This window comes from Perognathus longimembris, chromosome 14 (assembly GCF_023159225.1).
Source record: "Perognathus longimembris pacificus isolate PPM17 chromosome 14, ASM2315922v1, whole genome shotgun sequence".
In the NCBI taxonomy this organism is placed as follows: domain Eukaryota; kingdom Metazoa; phylum Chordata; class Mammalia; order Rodentia; family Heteromyidae; genus Perognathus; species Perognathus longimembris.
The window spans coordinates 43,983,930-44,009,723 of record NC_063174.1 but is presented as its reverse complement, the minus strand read 5'-3'; the positions used below and the strand labels follow the sequence as shown (position 1 = coordinate 44,009,723).

Sequence of the window (25,794 nt, the reverse complement as noted above, 5' to 3'; positions counted from 1 at the left end):
CAACTGGGTCCCAAAATCTGGTCCCTTCAGGTGGGGACAGCCTATAGGTAACTGTTCTTATCCTACCTGGAATGTCTGTGTTAAAAAACACTGTGATTAAGGAAATGGATCCCCCCTACTCTCTGGGAGTGACTGGTTACAGACAGAAATAAGCAAAATCAACAGGAGAAATTAAGCCTAGTTCAGCCAATCAATTCTAAGAACCCCAGCAGTCCCCTGGCAAAGTACACTCAACCGCTGGTTCCCTGCCAGAATGACAGGGGACTCCGCTGGTTTCAACCAGAAAAAATGGCAAGTAGCATTAACTAAGCAGTAAGTAGCCCTTGCTCTCATAATTTCAACAGCAGTCACAACACATTGCCCTGTCAATGTTCTCTCTTGTTCAGCTCTCGACAGAATGTCTAGTCTGGTGTCTCTTGATTTTTTTCATCTCTTTCAGGGTTCTCCTCTAGATTTCTCTAGGCTCCCCACATCTGCCAACATGGATCCAGGGCCTTTAAAGATAATAGCTATTTTCCATTAAGAAACAGATAACCAACTTGAAGTCACTTTAAAAAAAATGAGGTTAACTGGGCGCCTGTGGCTCATGCCTATAATCCTAGCTACTCAGGAAGCTGAAATGTGAGGATAGAGATTTGAAGCCAGCCTGGGCAGGAAATGCTGTGAGACTCTCATTTCCAATTAGTCATAGAAAAAGCCAGAAGTGGTGCTGTGGATCAAGTAGTAGAGCACTAGCCTTGAGCAAAAAGAGCCCAGGGACAGAGCCCAGGCCTGGAGTTCAAGCCCCAGGACCAGCAAAAACTGGGGGGGGGGGGGGGGGAGGGGGGGGATGGGTGGAGAGCAGGAATGGTTATATTACAGATTATGGTTCATGTACTTTAAAAAATCAAGAGTTGTTCTGGCCTTCAGAAATGGCAGGATCCAGAAGTTCCATGGATAAGGCAGGCAATATAGCACAGCATCCCCATGAAGGATCTGCTTGAAGGCATGAGATGACACTAGAACTGACCTTGGTGGTCAGAAGGGTGGCCATCAGTCTGTGGACCGTGGGAGATGCAAGGATCCGTGAGCTTGTAGCCATGGGGGCCTGTGTAAATAGCTGCAAGGAATAATGGATAGATCAACTGCTGCTTCATGGCTCAGGGCCTCGTGACTGCTAGGCAGACGCCCTCACCATTGAGTCATGCCTCCAGACCAGTATTTTACTCTTGTTTTCTCCTGTTGCTTTCACCAGCACTGTCTGTTAACAGTACCGATGGCCTGTCAAGAAGAAAAACCTGCAGACAACTACTGCCATCCCTACTGCAGAGACTCTGAGGTTCAAGGACCAAGTGACAGCAGGCCTGACCTCTAGCAGCCTGGCACAGTGGGTGACTCTGGCCTTTGTTGATCCAGGCCAGTGAAAGGAAGAGGCTCAGAGCTGCTCTGGACACAGCTGCCATCAGACTATTGGAAACGCAAACTATTGTTAGAATTCACTTCTGATTTACTTACTGGAACTTGTGGAATGTTTGAGGTTTGTCTCCTAAATCCCCTCACAGTTTGGTTGCTTCTCCTTAAATATCTAAAGGAAAGGAAGAAATGAAAAACAGAACTTGCTCTGTTCTTACTTACCAAGGGGAAAAACTACATTCCTGCTGATATGAATTTCTCTTACCAGGATGTCCCTAGATAAGGGGATAGCCTAGTATCCAAAGTGGCCCAAGGGCCTTAATGTCTAGGGCATATCCCTCCACACAGAAAATAGTTCTGGGAGTGCTACAGCCCAGCCACACCCCTACTACAAGAGTCCCAGGAGCCCCCCACTGCAAGAGCCTACCAGCCCTGGCTAAAGGAAGCAGTGGCAAGGCAGGGAGGGACTCACTTCCAGCAGTCCGGACAGGACCAGGTACAGGGGAAGCCATCTGCTCCAGCAAAAGCAAACAGAGCCTGGGGGATGGCAGCTCTTTTGTGCAACTACTTAAAGATAATAAAAATACTTTAAAAAAAAAAAAGCAAACAGAAAACCCAAGCCATGAGCAAACAGAGGTCAAGAGGGTACTGCTTAAATGACAGAATTATTTCTTGCAGTTCTGAAGTTCAGTATCAAAGGACAGCATGGTTGGATTCAAGGGAGGCCTCCTTTCCTTTCCTGACTTGTACACAGCCTCTTTCTCACTGTGTCCTCAAGTGATCCTTCAGTGCTAATGGAGAGAAAGCTCTGATCTCTCTAATTTTTTTCTTATAAGAACACCAGTCCCAGGCTGGGGATATAGCCTAGTGGCAAGAGTGCCTGCCTCGGATACACGAGGCCCTAGGTTCGCTTCCCCAGCACCACATATACAGAAAACGGCCAGAAGCAGCGCTGTGGCTCAAGTGGCAGAGTGCTAGCCTTGAGCGGGAAGAAGCCAGGGACAGTGCTCAAGCCCTGAGTCCAAGGCCCAGGACTGGCCAAAAAAAAAAAACAAAACAAAACAAACAAAAAAAAACACCAGTCCCGTAGGACTACTACTTTACTTGCATGACACCATAGCTTAAATCACTTCCCGAAAGACCTTGTCTCCATATATAGTCACACTAAGAGTAAGGATTCAACCTCAGATTTGAAGAGTGACAAAAATGTCCATGTCAATACTTGAATAAAATATCGTATTGTGCTTATTACCTCAAGGTTACAAAAATAACTGCCACAGTTCAAGACATTCCAAATGACACACCAATCTCCCTACTGGAAGGAAGAAGTGACAACAAAAATAAATCATACCCTGACCAATTTCTAAAGAAAACCTTTCCTAGAAAGTCTCTAAGATTCCCTTTCATCCTCGTCATGTCATCTATCAACCTAGCTGCTGGGAGAGCAAGACCTCTCATTCACTCTCCTAACTAGAAAGCATGCAAGAACCAATAAGAGGACTGGAAATCAAGTCTGTCACAGGGATTAATGGTAAACATTTGTTCAACACTTACTAGGTAGCTTATCTTCTCCAAACACACTGCATCTATTAGCTAACCTGAACCTCTCAATATCATATGAAGTAGGTAGGCACTATTACCTCCACTTTCCATACTGAAGAAATGAGGCTCAAGATTACACAAGTACAATAGGGTATCATAGGACAAAAGAATTTGAACTCATGGATGTGAACCAACCTGAGACCCATGCCCACAGTTGCTACCCTATCCTGTCTTGGTGCTGGTGGCAGCATCACAAACAGATGTTTGTTGACACCTGAAGTGCACACTTACCTCTGGCAGGGAAGGTACTCACCTATCAACTACACAGCCTGGAAACTGAGCTGTGCCTTCTGGTAGCTCCAAGGTGCAGAAAATAGCCAGAGCTCCTGATCATCAGCCTTGGAGGGTTTTGGGTCCACCTGGTAGCCAGCCTTATGGAAAAGGAAGTCCATGCTGCTGACAACCCACCCTCCTGGCCTTCTGCTCCATTTGCTACCACCTAGACACACCACTCCATCAATTTATGACCAGTAAGTCATAGGCTCCAAAGAGCCAGAGCTTGTACAACACACCAATTTAGTCAGACACATGCAGAGGGTGCCAGGCCCACTGATCAGGGGATCTGACCTGTTTTCTCTACCAACCCCTGCCAGTATAGACAAAGCCTCAGTGCTAGGTCTCCCTTCCTTTCTGTGGGGAAGAGGGAGAGGGCTGTGGTCATGCTTCTGATGTCATATTCAATTCATCACTGTCTGTATGTTTAAGGAGTTCACTCATGGCCTGGGGAAATGGCTCATATTGTACAATGCTTACCTAGCAAGCATGAGGCCCTGGATTCAATCTCCCGTTGGACAACAAAGAAAGGAATTAATTCACAGTTAATCTAAATAGTAAAAGCACACCACCATTTTTGTTACCTTGTTTTGCTATTTCTGCCATTTGACATACCTGAGAGCCTTTACACTGGGAAACTGCCAGGCCTCTCTTGGTCTCAGAGAAGCTCTGTCCAGTGCCCACATGTGGGGTTAAGGTGGTCATGTTTCTTGCTTCAGTGTGTGAGCTTAAAGCAGAGGTCCTAACCCTGAGCTTCTGTTACAGAACAAAAGCTGTAAGTCATACTGGCATCATGGTCCCAGAATGGAATGACAGGGACATTTCACTTTTGTAAACCAAGAGCCAGGCGAATCACAAGGAAACACCAAACACAAAGGGCTAGACAGGCAACAAAATCCATGACCTGTGCTCTTCTAAAAGGGTAAGGTCACAAAAGACAAGGAAAGTCTGACACCCTGTCACACAGTCCTCAGGAATGTGAGGAGCCAGGTCACTTGGACGCAGATGGCCACTTGGATGGGTTGCTGGGCACCCTGAAGACCCTCCCTGAGAACTCCTCACTGACCAAGGGAGCCTGATGATGTGAGAGCTTAGCCTCAGGGAAAGAAGTGATGGACTGGCAGGAACCCTCTGTACTAGCTGCAGCTCTACAGTAAATCTGAAGTTATTTTGCAATAATATTTTAGAAAAGAACTTTCAAAAAATGCATGGGGGAATATGGTCTAGTGGCACGAGTGCTTGCCTCATATACATGAAGCCCTGGATTTGATTCCTCAGCACTACATATATAGAAAAGGCCAGAAGTGGCGCTGTGGCTCAAGTGGCAGAGTAGCTAGCCTTGAGCAAAAAGAAGCCAGGGACAGTACTCAAGCCCTGAGTTCAAGCCTCAGGACTGGCGAAAAAAAACTATCAAAAAAAAGTGCATGGCCTCCATCCTAACCTCAGCGATTCAGCACTATGGGCCTCTTGAAGCTCTACATTTGTGCAAAGGGGAGCAAGAAACCATGAAGGATTTCAAAGGTGAGTGTGGGCATCCGAAACCTCTCAAAGGGGCTTATTCTTAAAGCATTATTATTCAGTTAAAGTGTTAAAAACAAATGGTAGGCCTGCCCTAGAGTTAGGCAGACTGGTTTGAATTCAGGGCCTGGGTATTGTTGCTTAGATTTTTCACTCAGGGCCAGCACTTTACCACCTGAGCCACAGCTCCACTTTCAGCGCTTTTGTGTGTGTGTGTGTGTGTGTGTGTGTGTGTGTGTGTGTGTGTGTGTGTGTGAATAATTGGAGCTAAGAGCTCATGGACTTTCTGTCTGAGTTAGCATCAAATCCTGATCCTCATACCTCCGCCTCTTGATTAGCTAAGATTACAGGTGTGCACCACCTGCATCTGGCTATCTGTTACCATCTTGCCAGTCACCTGCTGCCAGCTCTGGCTGCACCTGTCCTGACCACTCCTTGTCCTGTGTAGTGCTTTTCACATCTGCCTACACCAGGGGACACTGCCCACCTCCCATAAATCCCATTCTCCAGGTTTTTCTTGGGTGCCTGTAGGAGCTACGTTTGCTTTCTGAGGTGTAGTTAGATAGTTTCTGAGTTCTACAGATGCAGCCTAGTGCTGAGATTCACCTTTGGTCCTGGAACATGAACCTGGCCATCCACTCTTGCAAGAGAGATGAACACGTGTGCAGTTTTCCAAACTACAGATATCAAATCACTTAATATGCAGACTCTTAATGTATTTGCATGCTACTGAGCATTTCCTGTAAGGCAGGACATCCACATGTGGGAGACAGATTTGAGAAGCACACCAATAGCCCAGGAGGCACGCATAATCCTCATCTAGAATGCTGTGGAATTAAAAATCAAAGCACCGGGCCACCCCTCATCAACTGCATGGCCCCAGGCAAATTACCAAACCTTTCTAAACCTTGTTTCCCATGAAGATGGAGAAAGTGACCTTTGCCTCGGAGAACTGATGGGACAGTTTAGCCTTATAATGTATTTACAGAGCCTTGCAGTAAACCTCAACCCTGGCCCTGTTTGCGTGCTGCCTTGCATCTGTAATCCCTGCCTCTCTGCTCTCCCTGGGTAGCTAACTATGCACACTATGTTGATATTGTAGATCCCGGTGCCGGGGAAGCTCCCCACTACATCAAAAGTGAAAAAGCAAGTAACCATTACTTTGAGCAGAAAGGTCATTTATATTTACATCCATGGCTACAAAAGACCCCATAAAATATAATATGCAGCATGTATCCTCATGATTAATAACATCTTGCAAGTTATTCTCACAGGTCTCTGGGTACATTCAACTGGTCACTAAAAACAATTCTTTCTGGAAGTAAAAGAACTGCAAATCAGGGCTGGGAATATGGCCTAGTGGCAAGAGTGCTTGACTCGTATACATGAAGCCCTGGGTTCAATTCCCCAGCACCACATATATAGAAAACGGCCAGACGTGGCACTGTGGCTCAAGTGGCAGAGTGCTAGCCTTGAGCAAAAAGAAGCCAGGGACGGTGCTCAGGCCCTGGGTCCAAGGCCCAGGACTGGCAAAAAAAAAAAAAGAATTGCAAATCATCTCTGATCACTAGAAAACCTGCTTATTATGAATAAAGAAACAGAAAATTAGATGAGATTCAGGGGCTATCTGCCACTGTGAAAGGGAGGCGGAAGAGCAGAGACAGCACAACTATCATCTGTGAGCCCCAGTGCTCAGGAGCAAGGAATTGCCACACCTCGGATCTTGGGGACTGGGAGCCCACACAGACACAGGCCTTAGAGAAGGAGTCTGAAGGTAATCCAGAAACAGGAGAAGAGGGTGGAGTTGGAGGAGGCAAATGCTAGAAGAGTGCAACGGTAAAAACAGGTGACCTGGAAGTCTCAGAGATGAAACCTACCATTCCATTAGAAGGTTGACATCTCCAGGAGGCCTGGGAGGCCCTGGTAGAATCCCAAGCCCCAAATGGAGGGAATCAAGTGAGATCCTGAGGGGAAGCCAAGAATAAGATGGGCACCCCATTCCCAGGGGATGACATGAAAACCCAGGGAAGTGAAGCCCCAGGTTTCACCTGACCTCCTGAGTTCCCAGTCCTAGGCTTCTGAACATCTTTCATCCAGGTCTCAGAGACTTGGGGGGTGGGAGGAGGCGCGGGGGAAGATAGGAAGGGAGTGAAGTCACCAAGGAGCAGGAAGGGGGCCCAGTGGGAAAAGTCCTACAGCTCACAGAGGCTACAGAGGCCAGAAGTCAAGCAAAAGGGCCTTGTGGCACTCAGTGTTCATGGCCACGGCTGGCCCAGTGGAGTTGCCCCCAACCTAGAAATCCCACCACCAAGCTCTGACCATATTCCTATAAGCCTCCTGGAACTCTAGGAGGCAGCAGTCAAGAGGAGCCAAAAGCCCATGGCCAGGCCCAGGCCCAGTGGAAATGGGTCCATGTGTTAGGATGGACAAGCCCACAGCCTTGAGGGCATTTATTGAAACAACAGTAAACACTTGGGACAGTGCAATGGTTCTGCCCCGGATGGCACACAGGCACAATGCCTCACTGAAGGACAGCACCACTGGGGAGCCTGTTCTCTAGCTGCTCCAAAGATCACATCACCTCCCACAAAGTCAAACTTCCTACAAGTCAATTGGGCCCTCCATGGCCCATAGATCCATGCATGGGGACACAGAAGTAGAGGCGAAATCCAAGCCAATGGCACACGCAGGATGTGAGAGGCTGTTGTGTTTTCTTCCTGGAGGAGGAGAGAAGCATATTTCATGGTGCAGCCATTGAGTCTTAAGAAAGGGCTGCAGCGGGAGGGGAGAGTGTCCAGAGGGGTCCAAGATGGTAGTGTGGACAGTCGTCCTGGGACTGCAGACAACCACAGGACATAAATGGGGTGACTAGGTGAAGACAGGATGTGAAGGAAAGACCAAGGAATCCAAAGACATCAGGAAGGGGCAGGGCATGACTCAGTGTGGAACAGAAACCAGCCAGCAAAGCAGGGATGAGACCCAGCAGGCCAGCTTTGACCCCTTCACATGCAGAATGAGTTCATGCAGGTCAATCTTCCATAAGTTAAAGGCCTCGCAGACAGAGATCTGGGTTCTTCTGAAGAATGAATGGGCATTCTTCTTGTTGTGCCTAAAGGGAAAGAAAGAAAAGGACAAGGGGGTAAGAAACACGAGCTCAGAATGTCTAAGAAAAAATGTAAAAAAATGGCGCTTTGGCCAACTTCCCAGCTTTCTCTGCTCTTGGGACCTCACTTGGTCACATGGTCATGCCACTACCCAGTCAGGGGCCAGAGGAACTCAGCTATCTCAATGGGGCTTTTCAAATCATGGGGTAAGCAAAAGCAGTTGTTTCCTAGGGCATCAGGTTTGCTAGAACTTTGGAGACAACATTCCAAAGGTTCTCTCCTAAAACATAGTAAACACATGTCAATCCAGAATCCCCAAACAAATATAAACAAAGCCTCTCTAAATTTCCTGTGGATGAGAATCACTTAGAATTAGATGATACTGGGAAGCTGAGGCCTACAGATCAGTTCAGTCCTTTCTTTACAAAAAAAAAAAAAAGACACGATAAAAACTGTTGTTTATGATAATGACCTATTCAACTTACTTCCTAAACCCTCAGAGAAAATATAAATTATGCTCAGCCCTTTCAGTGTACATTATATTTTGTTCTAATCTAATTTGATTTGGTAATGATCTATGTGGTCAAATCTCAGTTCCCCAGAAAGACTCATTCCTACCTAGCATGCATGGATAGGCCTGGATTGACCACAGCCAGTCCTTCTCTCTGGGATAAGAAAGTTCCAACAGAATATGGCCCTTCTGATGTATTCCTGGCTCTCATTTGGAGACCAAGAACCCTTCTCCTGTGGACAGACCTCCCTGAGGTCAAAACCCTAAAGGTGTGAGACATCTAGGTGTGAGGCATTTAGGAAGAGCTGAGTTCCAAGAGAGCCCACTGGCTATACTTTCCTGAGTCATAGTACCACCTGCAAGAAAGAATACTAGCCTCAGTATCTTGCTAGTTCTAGGGAGCCAAGTTCCGGAGCCAGCTAGAGATGGGAACAACTAGATGGGGCTGAGATGCTCAGAAAACAGTTCAAACTTGAGTAAGGCAAGCAAAACTAGTAGGGTAAGGTACAAGAATCTGCCATTTTGGGGCTGGGGAGATAGCCTAGTGGCAAGAGTGCCTGCCTCGGATACACGAGGCCCTAGGTTCGATTCCCCAGCACCACATATACAGAAAAACGGCCAGAAGCGGCGCTGTGGCTCAAGTGGCGGAGTGCTAGCCTTGAGCGGGAAGAAGCCAGGGACAGTGCTCAGGCCCTGAGTCCAAGGCCCAGGACTGGCCAAAAAAAAAAAAAAAAAAAGAATCTGCCATTTCACAGTACAGGCAATTCTTTGGGCTACCCCAAAAACAGTTTCCAAGACTTTCTCTCCCTAACTTTCTTGCGGGGGGGGGGGGGGGGGGAGTGGAAGTTGGGCAGCACAGCAGGGCCCTGTGGGCTAGTGGAGAAAAGCAGAGGCAAGTGGGACCCATGGGGCAGGCCAAGAGCTAGGAGGGGAGTGAAGGCAGGAATCCACACTCACTCCGCCAGCGCCCTGATGCAGCACCGTGACATGTTGAGGAAGGAGCTGGCGCTGGCACGGGTGCCCAGGGTGGCCTCGATGTTGCGCAGCAGGTCATTGGTCTTGAAGATGAGCAGCATCTGGCGTGGGACACAGTTGAGGAGCTGGCTGATCTCAGGGAGGCAGGTAGTCACATTGGTGCGGATTTCTGAGTCCTAAAGCAGCAAAGACAGACAGATGGTTGATGTGGGAAAAGGAGTTCAGGGTGGCAAAGGCCTGGGCATCCTGGGACCAAGGAGGCTGGAAAAGCTTCAGGACAGCCAGGTGCTGGTGGCTCATGTCTGTAATCCTAGCTACTCAGGAGGTTAAGACCTGAGGACCCTGGTTGGAAGCCAGCTGAGGCAGGAAAGTCCATGAGACTCTTAGCTCTACTGAACCACCAGAAAATCAGAAGTGGTGCTATGGCTCAAAGTGGTAGAGCACTAGCCTTGAGAAAAAAGCTCAGGGATAGTGCCCAGGGCCTGAGTTCTAGCCTATAATCCTAGCTACTCAGAACTCGGAGATGTGAGGTTTGAAGCCATCCTGAGCAGACATTATCCAGGAAATGAAGAAATAATCTGCAAAAGGCCAGAAATGAAGATGTGTCTCACGTGGTAGAGCACCAACAATAAGTGAGTTCAGGCCCCATACTCATATGGGGGGTGCGGGGTGGGGGAGAAAGAGAGAAAGAGAGAGAGAAGGGAAGTCAAAGAAAAGAAAAGAAGGGGGTAGGGGAAGACTCCAGGAGGTAGCTCCTAGCATAGCTGTCCTGGATGATGAGTAGCCCTCCCCAAAGACATGTCTAGCACCAGAAGCTCTGTGGCTTAATCTCATGGATAGGAAGTCATGGCTCAGTTCTCAGGCATGCATGGAAGCAGCAAGAGTGCATCCAAAAGGCCCAGTGACTCTCCAAGACTTCTTCATTGGCTATCAGCTTCAGGCCAGACCTGGAAGAAGCCCTAAGAGCTGGTACCAACTGAGTCATGCCCATCCTAGCCAAGCCCAGGATGCTATCATTCATAGATCTGAGCTCCTGACTGCAACCAACTCCTAAGGACTCTAGACCCTGCATCCCACCAGATCTACCGGTCATCCACACTGTCTTGCTGATCACCGCACTTTGTGCTGCAGCTTGAGTGCCTGGCACCCCCAGAATAGAATCCAGAGCTAGTCCCTGCCACTGGTCAGTCCCACCGCCCCCACTCCTGTCTGTGTTTAAGTTTGAGGCCTGGCATCCTGTCTGTCCCTGTCTCTGAGTCCTTCAGAATCCTGGGCGTGGCAGTGTGCCTCTGAGCCCTTTTCAGTATCCAGAAAAATGATTGTGATGATGGTAGTAGTGGTGGCAGACATACTCTGGACATTCAAAAGTAAGTGTTTTGAAAAGACTTACATGTATTTATTTTGGAATTCTCATAATACCTCTTGTAAGCTGATTATATTATGTCCACTTAAACTGAGATAATGAGAAGTCAAGTAACCTGCCCCAGGTCCATGCAGTAAGTAGTGGGACTCACCCACAAGCAGCCTGGGAATGAACACTCAGCACCTGGCTCTACCACCTCTTCCCCTCATGGCAGGGGGGAATGGGGCTAGCCTGCTGGTTCTGAGCATACTTCTTCCTCTTGCAAAATGGTTGGTTTAGGCTGGAACATGTCACATTATTCTGACTAATGAGACACAAGGACAAGTCTCTTCTGAGACTTCTAGGAGAGTTTCCTTACTCTTAAAAAATGACATGTAAGCTGAGTATGAGTGGCACTATAATCCTAGATACTCAGGAGGCTAAAATCTGAGGATCATAGTTCAAAGCCAGTCTGGACAGGAAAAATCATGATACTCTATCTCCAATGAATCACACACACACACAAAAAAAAAGCTAGAAGTGAAGCTGTGGTTCAAGTGCTAGAGCACCAGCCTTAAGTGAAAAAACTAAGGGATAGAGACCAGGCCATGAGTTCAGGTCCCAGGATCAACACACACACACACACACACAAAAAAAAAAAAAAAAAAAGGAGGAGGACGAGGAGGAGGACGAGGAGGACAAGGAGGAAAGAAAGAAAAGAGGGAGGGAAGAAGGGAGAGAAATGATACATGAAGCAGAGCACTGGTGACCCACATCTATAATACTAGCAATTAAAGAGGTTGAGATGTGATGATCACAATTTAAACTCAACCATCAAAAAGCAGGAAGAGGAGATGTGGCTCAAGTGACAGAGTACCAACAGTATGTGTAAGGCCCCAGTACTGGCCCCCCAAAAATGACAGATGAGGGGATACACCCCTGATTCCTAACCCTGGTTGAAGATGTGAAGCCTTGAATTGCCACTGCCATCAGGGAATGTGGAAAGGAAAGCCAACAGAACCACCACAGTGAGCCCAGATTGCGCCTCTGCCCAGGTGACCAACCCCACCTCTGTGGGCTTCTTGTTATGGAGAGAATAAATTCCTCATGGGTTAGACTTCAGCCACAGAAGTGGAGAATTCTCTTCATTCTGAATGAGAACAGAGCTCAGAAACACAGGACTTTTCCATTGTGGAGGCAGGGCTAGCTGGGATTGGCCCAGGTCACCCCTCATCCAAATATCCAGCTCCCTACCAGATGCAGTCTCAGGGCTACAGGAACCTGATTGAAGAGATGCACAACAAGGTCCCTCCCAGGCTCACCCGGGAGCAGGTGGAGAGTGAAGATGTACGTAGAACTCCACCAAGGGCTCAGAATGGACTGGTCTCCTGAATGGTACAGTCAGTACTAAGGGGAGACTGTCAGCACAAGTGCCAAGAAAAGGCTTTCTGGAACAGAGGAGATTTCTTCTGGGAACTGACTTTGAAACTGGATCATTATATCTTCCTGAATAAATACCAATGCCAGTCAGGAGATACCTACCGTATGCCACCTGACCTTGCTCACCCAATGCCTTTAAATACCACCAGTGTGCTGAAGACTCCCAGGTTGAATAAAGCATTCCAAATCTGGCCTCTTCCCTGCACCTCCCACCTTCACTTCCCAGGATTCCCCTGTCTATTCAAGAGAACTACTGGGCAGCTCCACCCTACGCATGTCCTTTCCAAAGTCTTCCCAGTGACATGAAGCCATGAAGCAACCCATCCCCACTCTGGATGGCATCCTGAAAAGCTACAGTGCAACCTTGCTCTGCCCTTTATTCCCCTCCACACCTGATCCCAAAGAAAGCACCCCTCTCCCCCCCCCACCCCCCACTTCCCAAAGCACACCTTGGCTCTACTTGATTCCATTATTGGTTTCACCAGCATGGTCTGAGTCTCTGTCATCATCTCCCAAACCTGAAAGCCTGGCCCAGCCTTCCAAATGTTCAACCTCTTGCTTGTTTATCTCCAGAGACATACCTAAAACCAGCAGACCTAAGCTGGGTGCTGGTGGTTCACACCTATCATCCTAGCTACTCAGGAGGCTGCGATCTGAGGATTGGGGCTCAAAGCCAGCCAGGACCAGAAAGTCTGTGAAACGCTTATCTCCAGTTAACCACCCAAGAGCCAGAAAGTGGGGCTGTGGCGCAAGTGGTAGCGCACCAACCTCTTTTTTTTTTTTTTCCTGCCAATCCTGGGGCTTAGACTAGGGGCTTGAGCACTGTCCTCAGCATTTGTTTTTTGTTTTTTGTTTTGCTCAAGGCTAGCACTCTGCCACTTGAGTCACAGTGCCACTTCTGGCCTTTTCTATATATGTGGTACTGAGGTATTGAACCCAGGGCTTCATGTATGTGAGGCAAGCACTCTTGCCACTAGGCCATATCCCCAGCCCCCACACCAACCTCTTGAACAGAAAAAAAAGTAAGGGAGTGTGGGAGGCCCAGGATCAGCACAAAAACAACAAAATGAAACAAGCACATCTGAGTATCGTCTTTTCTGCTTAAAGCTTGTCAAAGTCACTTCATACTGGAAGTGAATCCAAACTTCTTTCCCTGACTTCCAAGGCCCTGTGGGATGTTCAACCTGCTCAGTGTCCCAAATTCTTCCCATTTCCACCCTCATCCTTGCCACACTCTGGACCACACCAAACTTTCCTTCCCCTGAGGCTTCCCCTGCCAGATATGTGTGATTCAGGGCCCTACTGGGGCTGGTGCCTTCCTTGTCCTCAACCTCAGCTCAAATGTGAATGGCTCGTGGAGGACCTCTCTAAGCGCGGCCCTCTCCTCTTCACTCACATCATCACCCTGGTTCATTCCCTCTGCACACTTCTAACCTGCAATTATCCCACTTTCCTGTTTATCCACTTGTTGACTGTCTCTCTCTATCAGTGTAAACTACACAACAGGCCTATCTGTACTGAGTTACGGGCTCCTCAGAACCAAGTGCAGATAAAACAAACTGAATGAATGAACTCTAGGCACTATGAGTGGGCGCTGTACATGCATTATTAACTCAACAGGCAGCACCATTCCTACCCGTGCAGTTTTATCATCTCTCTTCTTCTGCCATGAGCTTTTAAGCTGTAGGGCCAGCAGGTGGTCATCTTTTCACCCAGCTTGCTAGAAAAATGAGATCAAATTTGGAGGAAGTGGAGCCAGGAGATAGCAAGACTCTGGACCTAGCCATGTCTAGAGCTGCTGCCTACCATAAATGAAGCCCAAAGGAATGATGGGAATACCCAAGGTACAACACTAGGAAGAGGAAGGGGTTGGAACTAGAGCCCAGGCATTCCAATAGCATGAGTGCTTTCTCCTCTCCTGTCCTGATCAGAAGCCTTAATTAGAACAAGAGCCCATCTACTCCTGAGATACAGGCCAGTATGGCTGAGCCTGGAAACCAACAGTGGATGGATAAGTCAGTCTCAAGAAGATTGGAGAAACATCCTGAAAAGGGGACTACCTGAGTAAGAGAGATGAGACTGCCCTGTGAGCCTCTGTGGAGCAGAGGTGCTCCTACGATCTATCTCCATTGGGCTGTTAGGTGCACAGCAGGAGAAAAAGTAACAAAGACAAAAGAAACTGCTGCACTACCAAGTCTATAGGAGGAAAGGACAGCTGCTTGAGGGTGGCAGGGAGAAGCAAAGGGCTCTCCTCCCTGTAGACCCTGAGGAGTCCCGTGACAGGAGACAGTGCCCGGCAGGAGGCAAGGAAGGGCTGCCCAACTTAGGAAGTCCTGGGGAGAACTTGGAGGAACCCGACACCTTGTGTGAGCAGGTTGGGGTTAAAGCTACAGACACCTAGGTTATTATATCCACAGATCCTTGTTTCTGCTCCAGGCTGATAAGGCCTGGTAGGGACACAGTTCAAGAGCTTCTCCTTTTCCCCCTCCATCTGAACCATCATCTCTTTTCCCTTCCCTGCTTCTCATCCACCATCGCTCCAGTTCCGCCCTTCCCACATGTACAAAGTCATCATAGCTACAAACAGCTCAGTAATCAAGACTCTTAGACTCTAGATTGGAAGAGATTCCCAGGTCATTTGGAGGGAGAGCATGGTGCTAGGAGAGGGGGTTACCTACCTCAGTGGAAGTGACTGGCACATGGCTGATGCCCTTGTTGATCGACTCCCACGACCGGGCTGTTAGCATGCAAGCAAACAAGGGGTAGAGGTTTGCAGCACCCAGGCGCTGGCTGTAGATCTTCACCTTCTGCATGTCAGTCCAGATCAGAGACTGCCACAGGTTGCAGTAATCCAGGCGGAACTCATCGGTGAGCACCTATGGCCAGGACAGCAACGGCAGAACCTGAGCCTCCTCTCCCTACCCAAGGCCCAAGCCTGTGGCTGGAGCCAACCACTACCACAGAGGTCAAGCATGCCCAAACTTCAGCCACCCCTGAAGGCTCAAGTCAAGTCTACAACCGGTTTAATATCTTGTGACTTAAACACTTGAGACCAGAAGTGTTTTAGATTTCTAATGTTATTCAGGTTTTGCAATATTTGCATAGATATATATATATATATATATATATATCGGAGATGGGAATCCAGTGTAAATATAAGATTCATTTATGTTTCATTACACACATGGCCTAAAGGTAATTTTATGCAATGTTTTTAATAATATCGTGCATGAAACAGTTTCAAGGCATGGAATTTTTCTCCTTGGGTATCATAGAGCTCCAAAAGCTTTCCATTAAAAGCATTTGGGATGTCAGGTTTTTACGTGAGGGATGTTGAAGCCTTGTGAGGTAGAGAGATAGTGTCTGCTAACTATCCACCAATATCTGTGTTGTCCTCTTCTGCTCCCCTGTGAGCTACTTTTCCCCATGCATTCCAACACATGCCCCTAGGAGCCCTTTCCTTGCTGCTGACTGATCGCACTGTGTAAGCCAGGCACTGCGTAAGCCAGACACTGCAGACTCTGCCACACCCAGGACAGGCACGTGAGCAAGCCATTAAAGTCCTGTTGTCGGGGCCATCTGTGAGAGAACAGCTGGCCTAGCCTGGCCCGCAACCCTCCTTCAGCAAGCACTTCAAAGACAGGTGGGATTTAAGGATGTAGAATCTGGGCCTGAGAAAGTTGCTGTAGAACCCTGAGGACCTCATCCCTATTGAATATAGGAACTTCCCACATGGCAGGTGGAAGCTCATAGCTCATTCCAAGCAGCTCTTCATCCTGAGTTCTAGAGGACAAAGTCTTGGGGCCTCCCACCTCCTTTTCCTTCCTGGGTTCAAACGTGCAATCACCTCTCCACCTGAAGTCCTAGCTGTCACACAGAGGGTGGCCCTTTCCCCACTGACCCTAGGAGGATGCAATATTCCATTACTTGTCATGACACCGGTAAAGGAGGTGGCACTTTACTGTAAAGAAACTGAAGTATGGGAGAGCTCTCAGGAGAGTGACATGCATAAGATGACAGTCTCCGGGGAAGGCAGAGCCCCATCTGATTACTTGGGTGTGACTAAGGGGAGACTTCAGTGGGCCATAACCCCACGCTGGAACAGTCCCCAGGCTGGGCGGGAAAGGCTCTTCCTACCTGGTAGAGTCCATGATCCAAGAGGATAATCTCTGCCTTGCCTGTGTGTGGGTGCTTCCGTACCAGCATGTTGCCCGGGTGGGGGTCGCAGTGCACAAAGCCATTGACAAAGATCATCTCGCTATACATCTTGCCCAGGTGGCGGGAGATCTGGAAGAGAAAGGAGATGGTGGCAGTTCTGTTCCATCTATAACTGTCTCGGGGACTTCCCTGATCCCTCCACCTGGTCAAATTTCAAGAGGAAACTAAAGGGACCAAATGGGCATGAATGGTGGCAGTGAACATCGTGATTTTGAGATGGTGTCATTTTTGTGTTTAAGACAGACGTTCAGCTCTAATCCAGTCCTCCTCCGCTTCAGCCACACATTAGAACCACAGGAACTCTGGCATGCTATGGAGCTCCCAAGGTGATTTCAATGAACAGCTACAACTCCTCATCTCCCACATCGCCCTTCTCTTCTCCCCACTCCATTTCTCTTTCCCCTACTCTCTTGTCTGCCCATCTTTATCCTTTCCCCAAAGATGAGAATGAATGGTGTAGGGGCAGGGGGAGCGATCCTGCTCAAAACACAGGCTACAGCACTGGGACTGAGCGGCTACACCACCCTCCTCCAGAGTTGCCCTGACGGCTCCAGGCCTACCTTAGGCAGAGCCCCCATGCTGGCCCTTCTCCCCTCCCCGGCCCTTCTCCCCTCCCCACCAGAGCCCAATGCTAATCTGATTTATGATGTCTGCACAGAAGAAATGACACTGGAGAGGCCATTTAAATCATCCTGTCACTGCTGCTCTCCCTGCCGAGGCAGCCTTCTTATCTCTACTCCCTTTTTTATTAAAGCTAAAAGCCTCTTCCCAGCTAGGGAGCAGCTGCTGAATAGAGCAGACCTGGCTGGGCAGATGCTTTTGTGCATGAGTTTTTGGGAGACAAAGACATGTCCATCCAGAAAGCTGACACCCCAGGACAGCAGCTGCCACTGGGTATCAGCAGTTGGACCCTATGGTCATTAACAAATATATCCTGACCACAGAAGAGGAGCTAGGTCTCATAGATTCGGGGACACAGGATTAATATTTCTCCTCAGTCTACGAAGTCCTGCACAACCAGACCTTGCCTCCCTTCCTGGTCTCATCTTGAGCTACACTGACAGTCACTCTTTCTCTTCTCCAGTGATCTCTGAGCTTTTCCTGCCTTAGGGCCTTTGCGCATGCTATTCCTACTGCTGGATCATTCCTGCCATCTATCTCACCATCCCTAGGTTCAAGCCCTGTTCCTACCACCACAGGCTGCAAGAGGTTCTTTTACCATATATTTTTAGAGGATGCTATACTTTTTCCATGGGACTAGCAATTATTCGTGCTATTATTTGATTAATGACTATCTGGCCCACTATCATAAACTTCCAAGACAGCAGGAACTGGCTCTGTTTGCTAAACAGCTTTATTGAGATAATTTATATACCATAGACTGGCTCTATTATGCATGCACTTGCTTGTATTAGCACCAGACCTGGGGACCCTAAGACTCTGTATTCAACATGAATGAGACAGACCCTCAGCTCTCTGTGGTTTTCTGAAATGCCACAGTTCCCACCTCTCCAGCTTTCCCTAACCCCATTAATCTCCTCTGAAACCCAATCAGTTACAACTGGCCCCAAATGAAATAATCAAGAATAGCCCTAGTTTAGAGCCAGCATCAATTTTAACATCACTAAAGGCAGATTCCATTGTAACACCCCTCACTTTGCAGGTGAGAAACTGAGATTCATCAAGATTAGAAAGCGGCAGAGCCAGGGTTCAGTGTGGAATTCAGCAATGCTCTTCTCCATGGGTCACACCTACTTCTGCATCTTTCCACTGAGCTTCGTGACCCGAAACAAGTTGCTGATATTCCCAGCCTCAGCAAAACGGAAGTAATAATAGGGCTGCTCTCAAGGATGGCTTCAAGGTAAATGAGAAGATCACAGGGCTTGGGACCTGGTGACTTCTGCCAGGTGCCCCTGTAGTTGTCATTATTGATTCTCCTAACACGCCTGGAAGGTAGGCAGGATAGGTTGCAGTGTGCATTAGACCAGATGAAGGCACTGAAGTTGCTGTGCCCAGCTACCAGGACTGTGAAACAGACACTTCAGGGTTCATAGGAGACAGACTTGGCCCCAGGCAAGTTCCCAGGCAAATCTGCCAGGCGCTCAAGGCCATCATTTTCTGTTTGCTGAGGGGCAGGGGGGTGGGACCTCAGTCAGAGATGGCCCCAGATGATCCAGCAAGTCCCCATGTCTGTGCCACCAAAATCCCTTTTGTCAGGCTCCTTGGCGCTCCTTGGAGCTGTGCCCTGAAAGGTTACATCTGCCCAGCCAATCACATTTATTAAGCAATCGCTCATTTTTATTTGTCAGAGACGACTATAAGGTCCAATCAGGGCTCCTGATCAGCCTGAGATAAGCAGTGCAGCCAGACTGAGCTGACGGAATTCCAGCCAGAAAGCAGAGAAATGACATCTCATTTAGTCTGGGCAGATATGTCACAGGGAGATATATGATCTCTTTAAGTTTTGTGAAATACTGCTAATCGCACTGAGCTCCTTATTATTACATTAAAAGATGGCCCTTAAGGGGGGAGGGGGATGGCAGGTAAGGGGGGGGACGGCTCTTGTCTATGTAGCCTAAGCTTCTGCTTCAGGGAAATGAGGGTGTCAGCTGCTAGAACAGGCATCAGCAAAGCCTCCACAGTGGCCCTGCCCACAACAACATCCTGTCTAGAGGTCCTCCACTCAGGGATCTTTCCATTTGTGGTCTGTCCTTATTTTGAAGATACCAAGGTCTAAACTCAGGGTCTTATACTCTTGCTCATGTTGCTCATGACACACTACCACTTAAGCCATGCCTCCAAAGTGGCTTTTTGCTGGCTATTTTGGAGATGGAGCCTCATGGAATTTTCTGCCCTGCTGGCTTTTTAAAATTGTGCTCCTCCAGATACTGGCCTCCTGAGTAGCTAGGACCACACCAGTGCCTGGCTGCCATCTGTTCTTTTTTTTTTTTTTTTTTTTTTGGCCAGTCCCGGGCCTTGGACTCAGGGCCTGAGCACTGTCCCTGGCTTCTTCCCGCTCAAGGCTAGCACTCTGCCACTTGAGCCACAGCGCCGCTTCTGGCCGTTTTCTGTATATGTGGTGCTGGGGAATCGAACCTAGGGCCTCGTGTATACGAGGCAGGCACTCTTGCCACTAGGCTATATCCCCAGCCCATGCCATCTGTTCTTGATGTTCATTTTAACCAGATGCCACAGAGATAAACAAGTGTGCAAAGGAGAAGGAGCTAGCCAATGTCTGAGCATGGGAATCACCTTGGCCTAGGGAATAAGTCATCTCCTTTTCTGCCTTAGCAATTTAATGCAAGTAAAGTCATTTGCTGTACTTCCTTGCAGAGCGATCTCAAAAGCCAAAGTCAAATATGATCACCCATGAGGAACACTGCCTAGGAGAGGATACACAAATGCCATGGCTTTGTTTCCAGTCTGGTAGCTTAGTATTTTGAACTCGGAAGAAACACATCCCGGTTATCATTGCTAAGTTTAACTGTCAACAAGTTAATAGAGCTCATATAAAAAGATTATCAATAATTGTCAACAAGTTAATACAGCTCATACAAATAGACTATCAGTGCACACCAATGATGTTAACACCTTGATAAGGAAGCAAGTAAAAGAGGGGAGCTATTTCAAAGAGAATTTTCAGGAAGTTAATACTTAATAAGTGGGTACTTAAGAAAAAGAGACTAGGATTCCTGGATGAAATACAGACTGTTTATTGTTCTATGAGACTTTTTTTTAAATCAGCCTTTCAGGGAAATTTTTGCATCTCTACTGAGTAAGAGCTACAAGTTGATGTCTAAGCCCTTAATTTTTAGTCAATAACAATGCCACCAAAATTGTATTTCACAGCCAGGTGCTAGTGGCTCACACCTATAACCTAGCTACTCGGGAGGCTGAGGATCACAATTCAAAGCCAGCCTGGGGGTATACACAAATGGGACTGCATCAAACTGCAGAGCTTCTACAGGGCTAAGGACATAACTCGCAAGATAAACAGAAAGTCCACAGATTGGGAAAAGATCTTTACCGGCCATACAACGGACAAAGGCCTCATATCTAAAATATATGCAGAACTAAAAAAATTACATTCCTCCAAAACAAAACCTCAAAGAACCAATAGTCCCCTCAACAAGTGGGCCAAAGACTTAAAAAGAGACTTCTCTGATGAGGAAATTAGAATGGCCAAGAGACATGAAAAAGTGCTCTACATCACTGGCCATAAAAGAAATGAAAATCAAAACAACATTGAGATTCCATCTCACCCCAGTAAGAATGTCCTACATCAAGAAAACTGACAATAATAAATGTTGGAGGGGATGTGGCCAAAAGAGAACCCTACTTCATTGTTGGTGGGAATGTAAACTGGTTCAGCCACTCTGGAAAGCAGTATGGAGATTCCTCAGAAGACTAAACATAGAGCTCCCCTATGACCCAGCAGCCCCACTTTTGGGTATCTATCCAAAAGACCACAAACAAGAACACACTAAAGCCACCAGCACAGCAATGTTCATCGTAGCACAATTTGTCATAGCTAAACTATGGAACCAACCCAGATGCCCCTCAGTAGACGAATGGATCAGGAAAATGTGGTACATATACACAATGGAATTTTATGCCTCTATCAGAAAGAATGACATTGCCCCATTCATAAGGAAATAGAAGGACTTGGAAAAAATTATACTGAGTGAAGTGAGCCAGACCCAAAGAAACGTGGACTCTATGGTCTCCCTCATAGGGAGTAATTAGCACAGGTTTAGCCTAGTCACAGCAGAGGATCACAAGAGCCCAATAGCTATGCCCTTATGAACACATAAGATGACGCTAAGTGAAATGAACTCCATGTTATAGAAATGACTGTTATATCACTGCTGTAATTACTTTCAACATGCCATGTGAAACCATAGCTTCTATTGTTTATGATCCTCTCATATCCCCTTCCTGAGGTTGTACCTGCACTATCACTGTATCTTATCTGAGTACATTGGAAACTGTGTATACTGGTATTAGAACTAGGAAAGTGAAAGGGAATACCAAAATTGAGAGACACAGGATAAAAAGACAAATGACTACAAAAGGAATGCTTGCAAAACTGGTGTAAACCAACTGAACAACTCATGGCAGGAGAGGGAAAGGGGGAGGGGGAGGGGGAGGGGGAGGGGGAAATGAGGGAGGAGGTAACAAACAGTACAAAAAATGTATCCAATGCCTAACATATGAAACTGTAACCTCTCTGTATATCACTTTGACAATTTAAAAAAAAAAAAAAGGGGGCTGGGGATATAGCCTAGTGGCAAGAGTGCCTGCCTCGGATACACGAGGCCCTAGGTTCGATTCCCCAGCACCACATATACAGAAAACGGCCAGAAGCGGCGCTGTGGCTCAAGTGGCAGAGTGCTAGCCTTGAGCGGGAAGAAGCCAGGGACAGTGCTTAGGCCCTGAGTCCAAGGCCCAGGACTGGCCAAAAAAAAAAAGCCAGCCTGGGCAGAAAAGTCCCCATGAGACTCTTATCTCCAATTAATCACTCAGAAACTGGAAGTGGAGCTGTGGCTCAAAGTGGCAGAGCACTAGCCTTGAGCAAAAGAGCTCAGGAACAGTACCCAAGCCCTGAGTTCAAGCCCCACACTGGAAAAGGGAGAGAAAGAGAGAGAGAGAGAGAGAGAGAGAGAGAGAGAGAGAGAGAGAGAGAGAGAGAGAGAGAGAGAGGAAAGAAGTAAGTATATTTCCATAGACATTAAAAGGAAAAAGCCATGGGTATGAGTGGCTGAGTGAACAAAGCCCAAGCATGACTCTGAGGTCATACCACTCTCTCAGCCTTTTAGACTTAGGCTTAATAGACTCTGGAAATCAGTCTGTCAGGAAAAGGCAGCCAGGTTTCCCTCATCACCTGGCACAGAGCCTCTCTCCCCTGCCTTCCACAATACTACAGCCACATCTCCTGCCACTGTCATTGTCCCATTGATAGTGGTATCTGCAGGACGATGGGAGTAACACCTTTTTAGAGAGGTCCCCGCCAATGCTGCACCAGACCTTGTTCCCACACTTAAACGTGGAGGGACAGCACTCAGCCAGCCTTTGGAAGCAATGGCTAGAAGGAGGAGGGCATGAACATGGAAAGAAGGGTGGCCCAGCCCCAGGAGACCAGATTCCAGAGAACATCCTGATCCTCAGGAAGCTCCTCCTGGAACCAAAGGCTTCCCCAGAAGGCTTCTGAAGCCCTCTCCCCATCCTCGTCCTTTGGATTCAATAAAGGGCTCCATCTGGAGAAAAGCACCTCATTAGGAAATCCTGGATGGGTGGTTCTTCCATAACTGCTAGCCATAGCCATGTAGAAAACTACCACTGAAGTCTTGTAATGGTTCCATGCAAGGGAGGGGGAAGAGGGAGGGAGGAAGGGAGGGAGGGAAGGAGGGAAGGGGGAGGGAGGGGGAGGGAGGGGAGGGAGGGAGGAAAGGAGGGAAGAGAGGAAGGGAGGGAGGAAGGAAGGAAGGAAGGAAAGGTGCCACTCCTGCCAGATGCCAGTGGCTCACACCTATAGTCTTAGCTACTTAGGAGGCTGAGATCTGAGAATCACCATTCAAAGGCAGCTGGGATAGGAAAGTCCACAAGACTCTTAGCTCCAATTACCACCAAAAAAAAAAGGCAGAAGTGGAGCTGTGGCTCAAGTGGTAGAGGGATAGCCTTGCATGTAAGTTCAGGGACAGCACCCAAGCCCTGAGTTCAGGCCCCAAGACCAGCACCAAAACAGAAAAAAAAAAAAAAAAGTGCCACTCCTAAGTGTCTTTCAGTAATTATACAATGCCTCATCCTCTAACTAACAAGGGAAGAAGGAGGACTCTTAAAAAAAAGAAAAGAAAAAACAAAGACAGTAAAAAAATTAATTTAGTAAATAATACTTAAATGGAGGAGTTATTTTTGGATTTTTCTCAAGACTTGAATTGGCTGAAAGTACTTTAATTATTCTGTAATTGCACAAATTAATTTATTCCCACCCCCAAGGGAAAGTCTATTTATGCTTCTGGAGGGCGTCTGGGATGCAAGGCCAAGTATCTTGGAAGAAAAGGAGGCTGGTGTTGCAGAATATGAATAATCACGCAGTGGCCTGATACTACGTGGGAGGCTCATCATGTGAATTCCTTGCCTCTCCCCTAGTCTCTCCTCAGGCTCAATGGTAGCCTGGACACTTTTAAGTCATGGCCCTGCACCATGTCCCCAGGGCCCATGTCTGGGATTCATAAATCACAAATGACCAGCAGCTGCCCATCACCAAGGCCAGAATGTCCCCAGCACAGCACAAGGTGGGGGAGCAAGTGTTGAGGTGACCCCCTGACACTGGGGTACAGGAATCTCCTTAGTCCCAATTAAGAGGCGGTGAGGACTAAAGTGAGGTACTGGGTGGCCACCCAAACCTGGGAGTGGAGTGGCCGTGCTGGAATGCTGGAAGATGGCCTGGAATCTCCAGCTTGACTAACCACCACCCAAGAGCCAGGTGTGGGCATCCACAAGGACTAGAACGCTGCCTCAAGTCTCTGCCAGACACAAGTCCTGAGTCACCCCAACCCCAGAAGAGGCACAAATAGGTCCCAGGCTAGGGGTGCTGGAACATACAGCGAAATGGAGGAAACGCAGGTGACACTGGCACCTCTCCCCTCAGATGAAAAACTCACTCCAAAGAAGATGTGCATATCCTTCCACCTTGCCTGAAGAATGGAGCTGGGGGCGCTTCCCTCCCTGCCTTCCACATCCTCTGTCAAGTACTGTCCTTGAACTAACATTGAACAGGCCAGGGCAGGAGACCCAGTGTAATGCTGACGGCGCTGAGCACAAGCCCGAAGCTCATGCAGCAACAATCCTGTAACAGAGCTGGCCCCAGACTCCATTAGGCCACTCCGACCCCTGTGCTGTAAGGAAAGTTATCTCCAGGACCCCATATTAGAGGGCATGTGGCCACACTCTGAGGAGGGATGGAAGATGGAAGGAGATTGTTTTCTTCCAGAGACTTCCAGAGTCTGGCAGGCTGGAACCATGCTAAGCAAAGATGTAAACATCCCATTCAATCAGGAGGTGGCAGGGTAGAAACCAAGGGAATCAAGGTGAAAGGGAAAGACAGAGGGCTGGCTTCTGTTGTGTGGGGGCTGGAGGTGGCACCAAATGCTTCATAGGTGTCTGGCCCTTCACCTCCACATCTACACACTCAAAAATCACAGTCCTGGGGTAACAGGAAGGGTGCTAGTGGCTCACAGCTGTAATCCTAGCTGCTCAGGAGGCTGAGATCTAAGAATCGCAGTTCAAAGCCAGCCCAGGCAGGAAAGTCCTTGAGACTCTTCTCTCCAATGAACCACCAAAAAGCTGGAAGTGGAGCTGTGGCTCAAATGTCAGAGCACAAGCCTTGAGAAAAAAAATAATAAAGGTAAGGGACAGTGCCTAGGCACTGCGTCCAAGCCCCACTGCTGACATATAAACACACACACACAAATTTATCTAGAGGAACACGTGTGTCTGTGAATTACAAACCAAACCACTTTTACAGAGCCTCACAGTTTGCAAGGTTCACACACCATCCTGAGGACAGTTGTTATCCTCCCAGCTGCAAAGATAAGCAGACTCAGACTTGGGGTGTAAGTGGTAACCCAAAGGCACCTGGTCAAGGGATAGCAGGGCCAGCCATACCCCAGGAGCCCTAGCTGTAAAACCGTCTTTGTTTCCCACCCCAGTCTGGGCTCTGGCCACAGCTGTATGACAGGCCTCTCACACAGGAAGTGCTCAGATAAACCTGTGAAGGGGGACTGAGCCCCCTCACTGCTCCTACTCCTGAGGTGGAATGGAAGCACAGCAGGACTCCTGGCTAAATGCCAGTCCATTGATTCCACTACCAGATAAATCCCACTGAAGTGATGCTACAGGAACAAAAGCAGGCAAAGGATCCACTCTAAAGTAGAGCCGCCAACCACAGCAGACACAAGATAAGCAAAACTGTATCCACTGCAAGGAACATATAGATGGCTTGTGAGAAACAATTCAACAGGCTAGAAAACATGGACCCCTGAACCAGCCACAGGGAGCCCTATTTGTCACTTCTGAGACCCAAGGTGGCTCAGATATCTCTGGCATCCCTGAAAAACAGATTTGGGGGTCATGTAAAAGAGCTTAGTTAGAAGGTCCTAGACAAATCCCTATTCCTCTCCCAACTCTACCAGATTTACAATCTGGATTGACAGGTTCTGCAGGGTACCCCACATAGGGGTGCCACCCCAAGAACCAAGGACTACATAGTCTGTCATGGCTGGAGAGCCCCTGGCCCTCTGTTCCCACAGGCTCCCACAGCTCAGGGACTGCCTGGCTGGCATCTCCTGTAAGCCCCTGACTGGATTTATCCCCAGCCTTCACAGGCAGTAGACAGCGCCTACCAGCCACCAATCATC

General features: G+C 48.0%; 1 protein-coding gene across 2 annotated transcripts in view; it reads right to left on the bottom strand.

Moving 5' to 3' along the window:
- Positions 1-6,333: 6,333 nt before the first annotated feature.
- Adck1 (aarF domain containing kinase 1) overlaps positions 6,334-25,794 on the bottom strand; it is an 81,882-nt gene continuing 62,421 nt past the window's right edge. For both annotated transcript variants that reach the window (XM_048362133.1, XM_048362134.1), the window contains exons 8-11: positions 16,295-16,444; positions 14,836-15,033; positions 9,358-9,551; positions 6,334-7,894 (exon numbers count right to left, since the gene is read on the bottom strand). In XM_048362133.1, the coding sequence (XP_048218090.1) occupies positions 7,723-7,894; positions 9,358-9,551; positions 14,836-15,033; positions 16,295-16,444 (714 nt within the window). In that variant the 3' untranslated portion in view covers positions 6,334-7,722. The remainder of the gene's footprint in view (positions 7,895-9,357; positions 9,552-14,835; positions 15,034-16,294; positions 16,445-25,794) is intronic.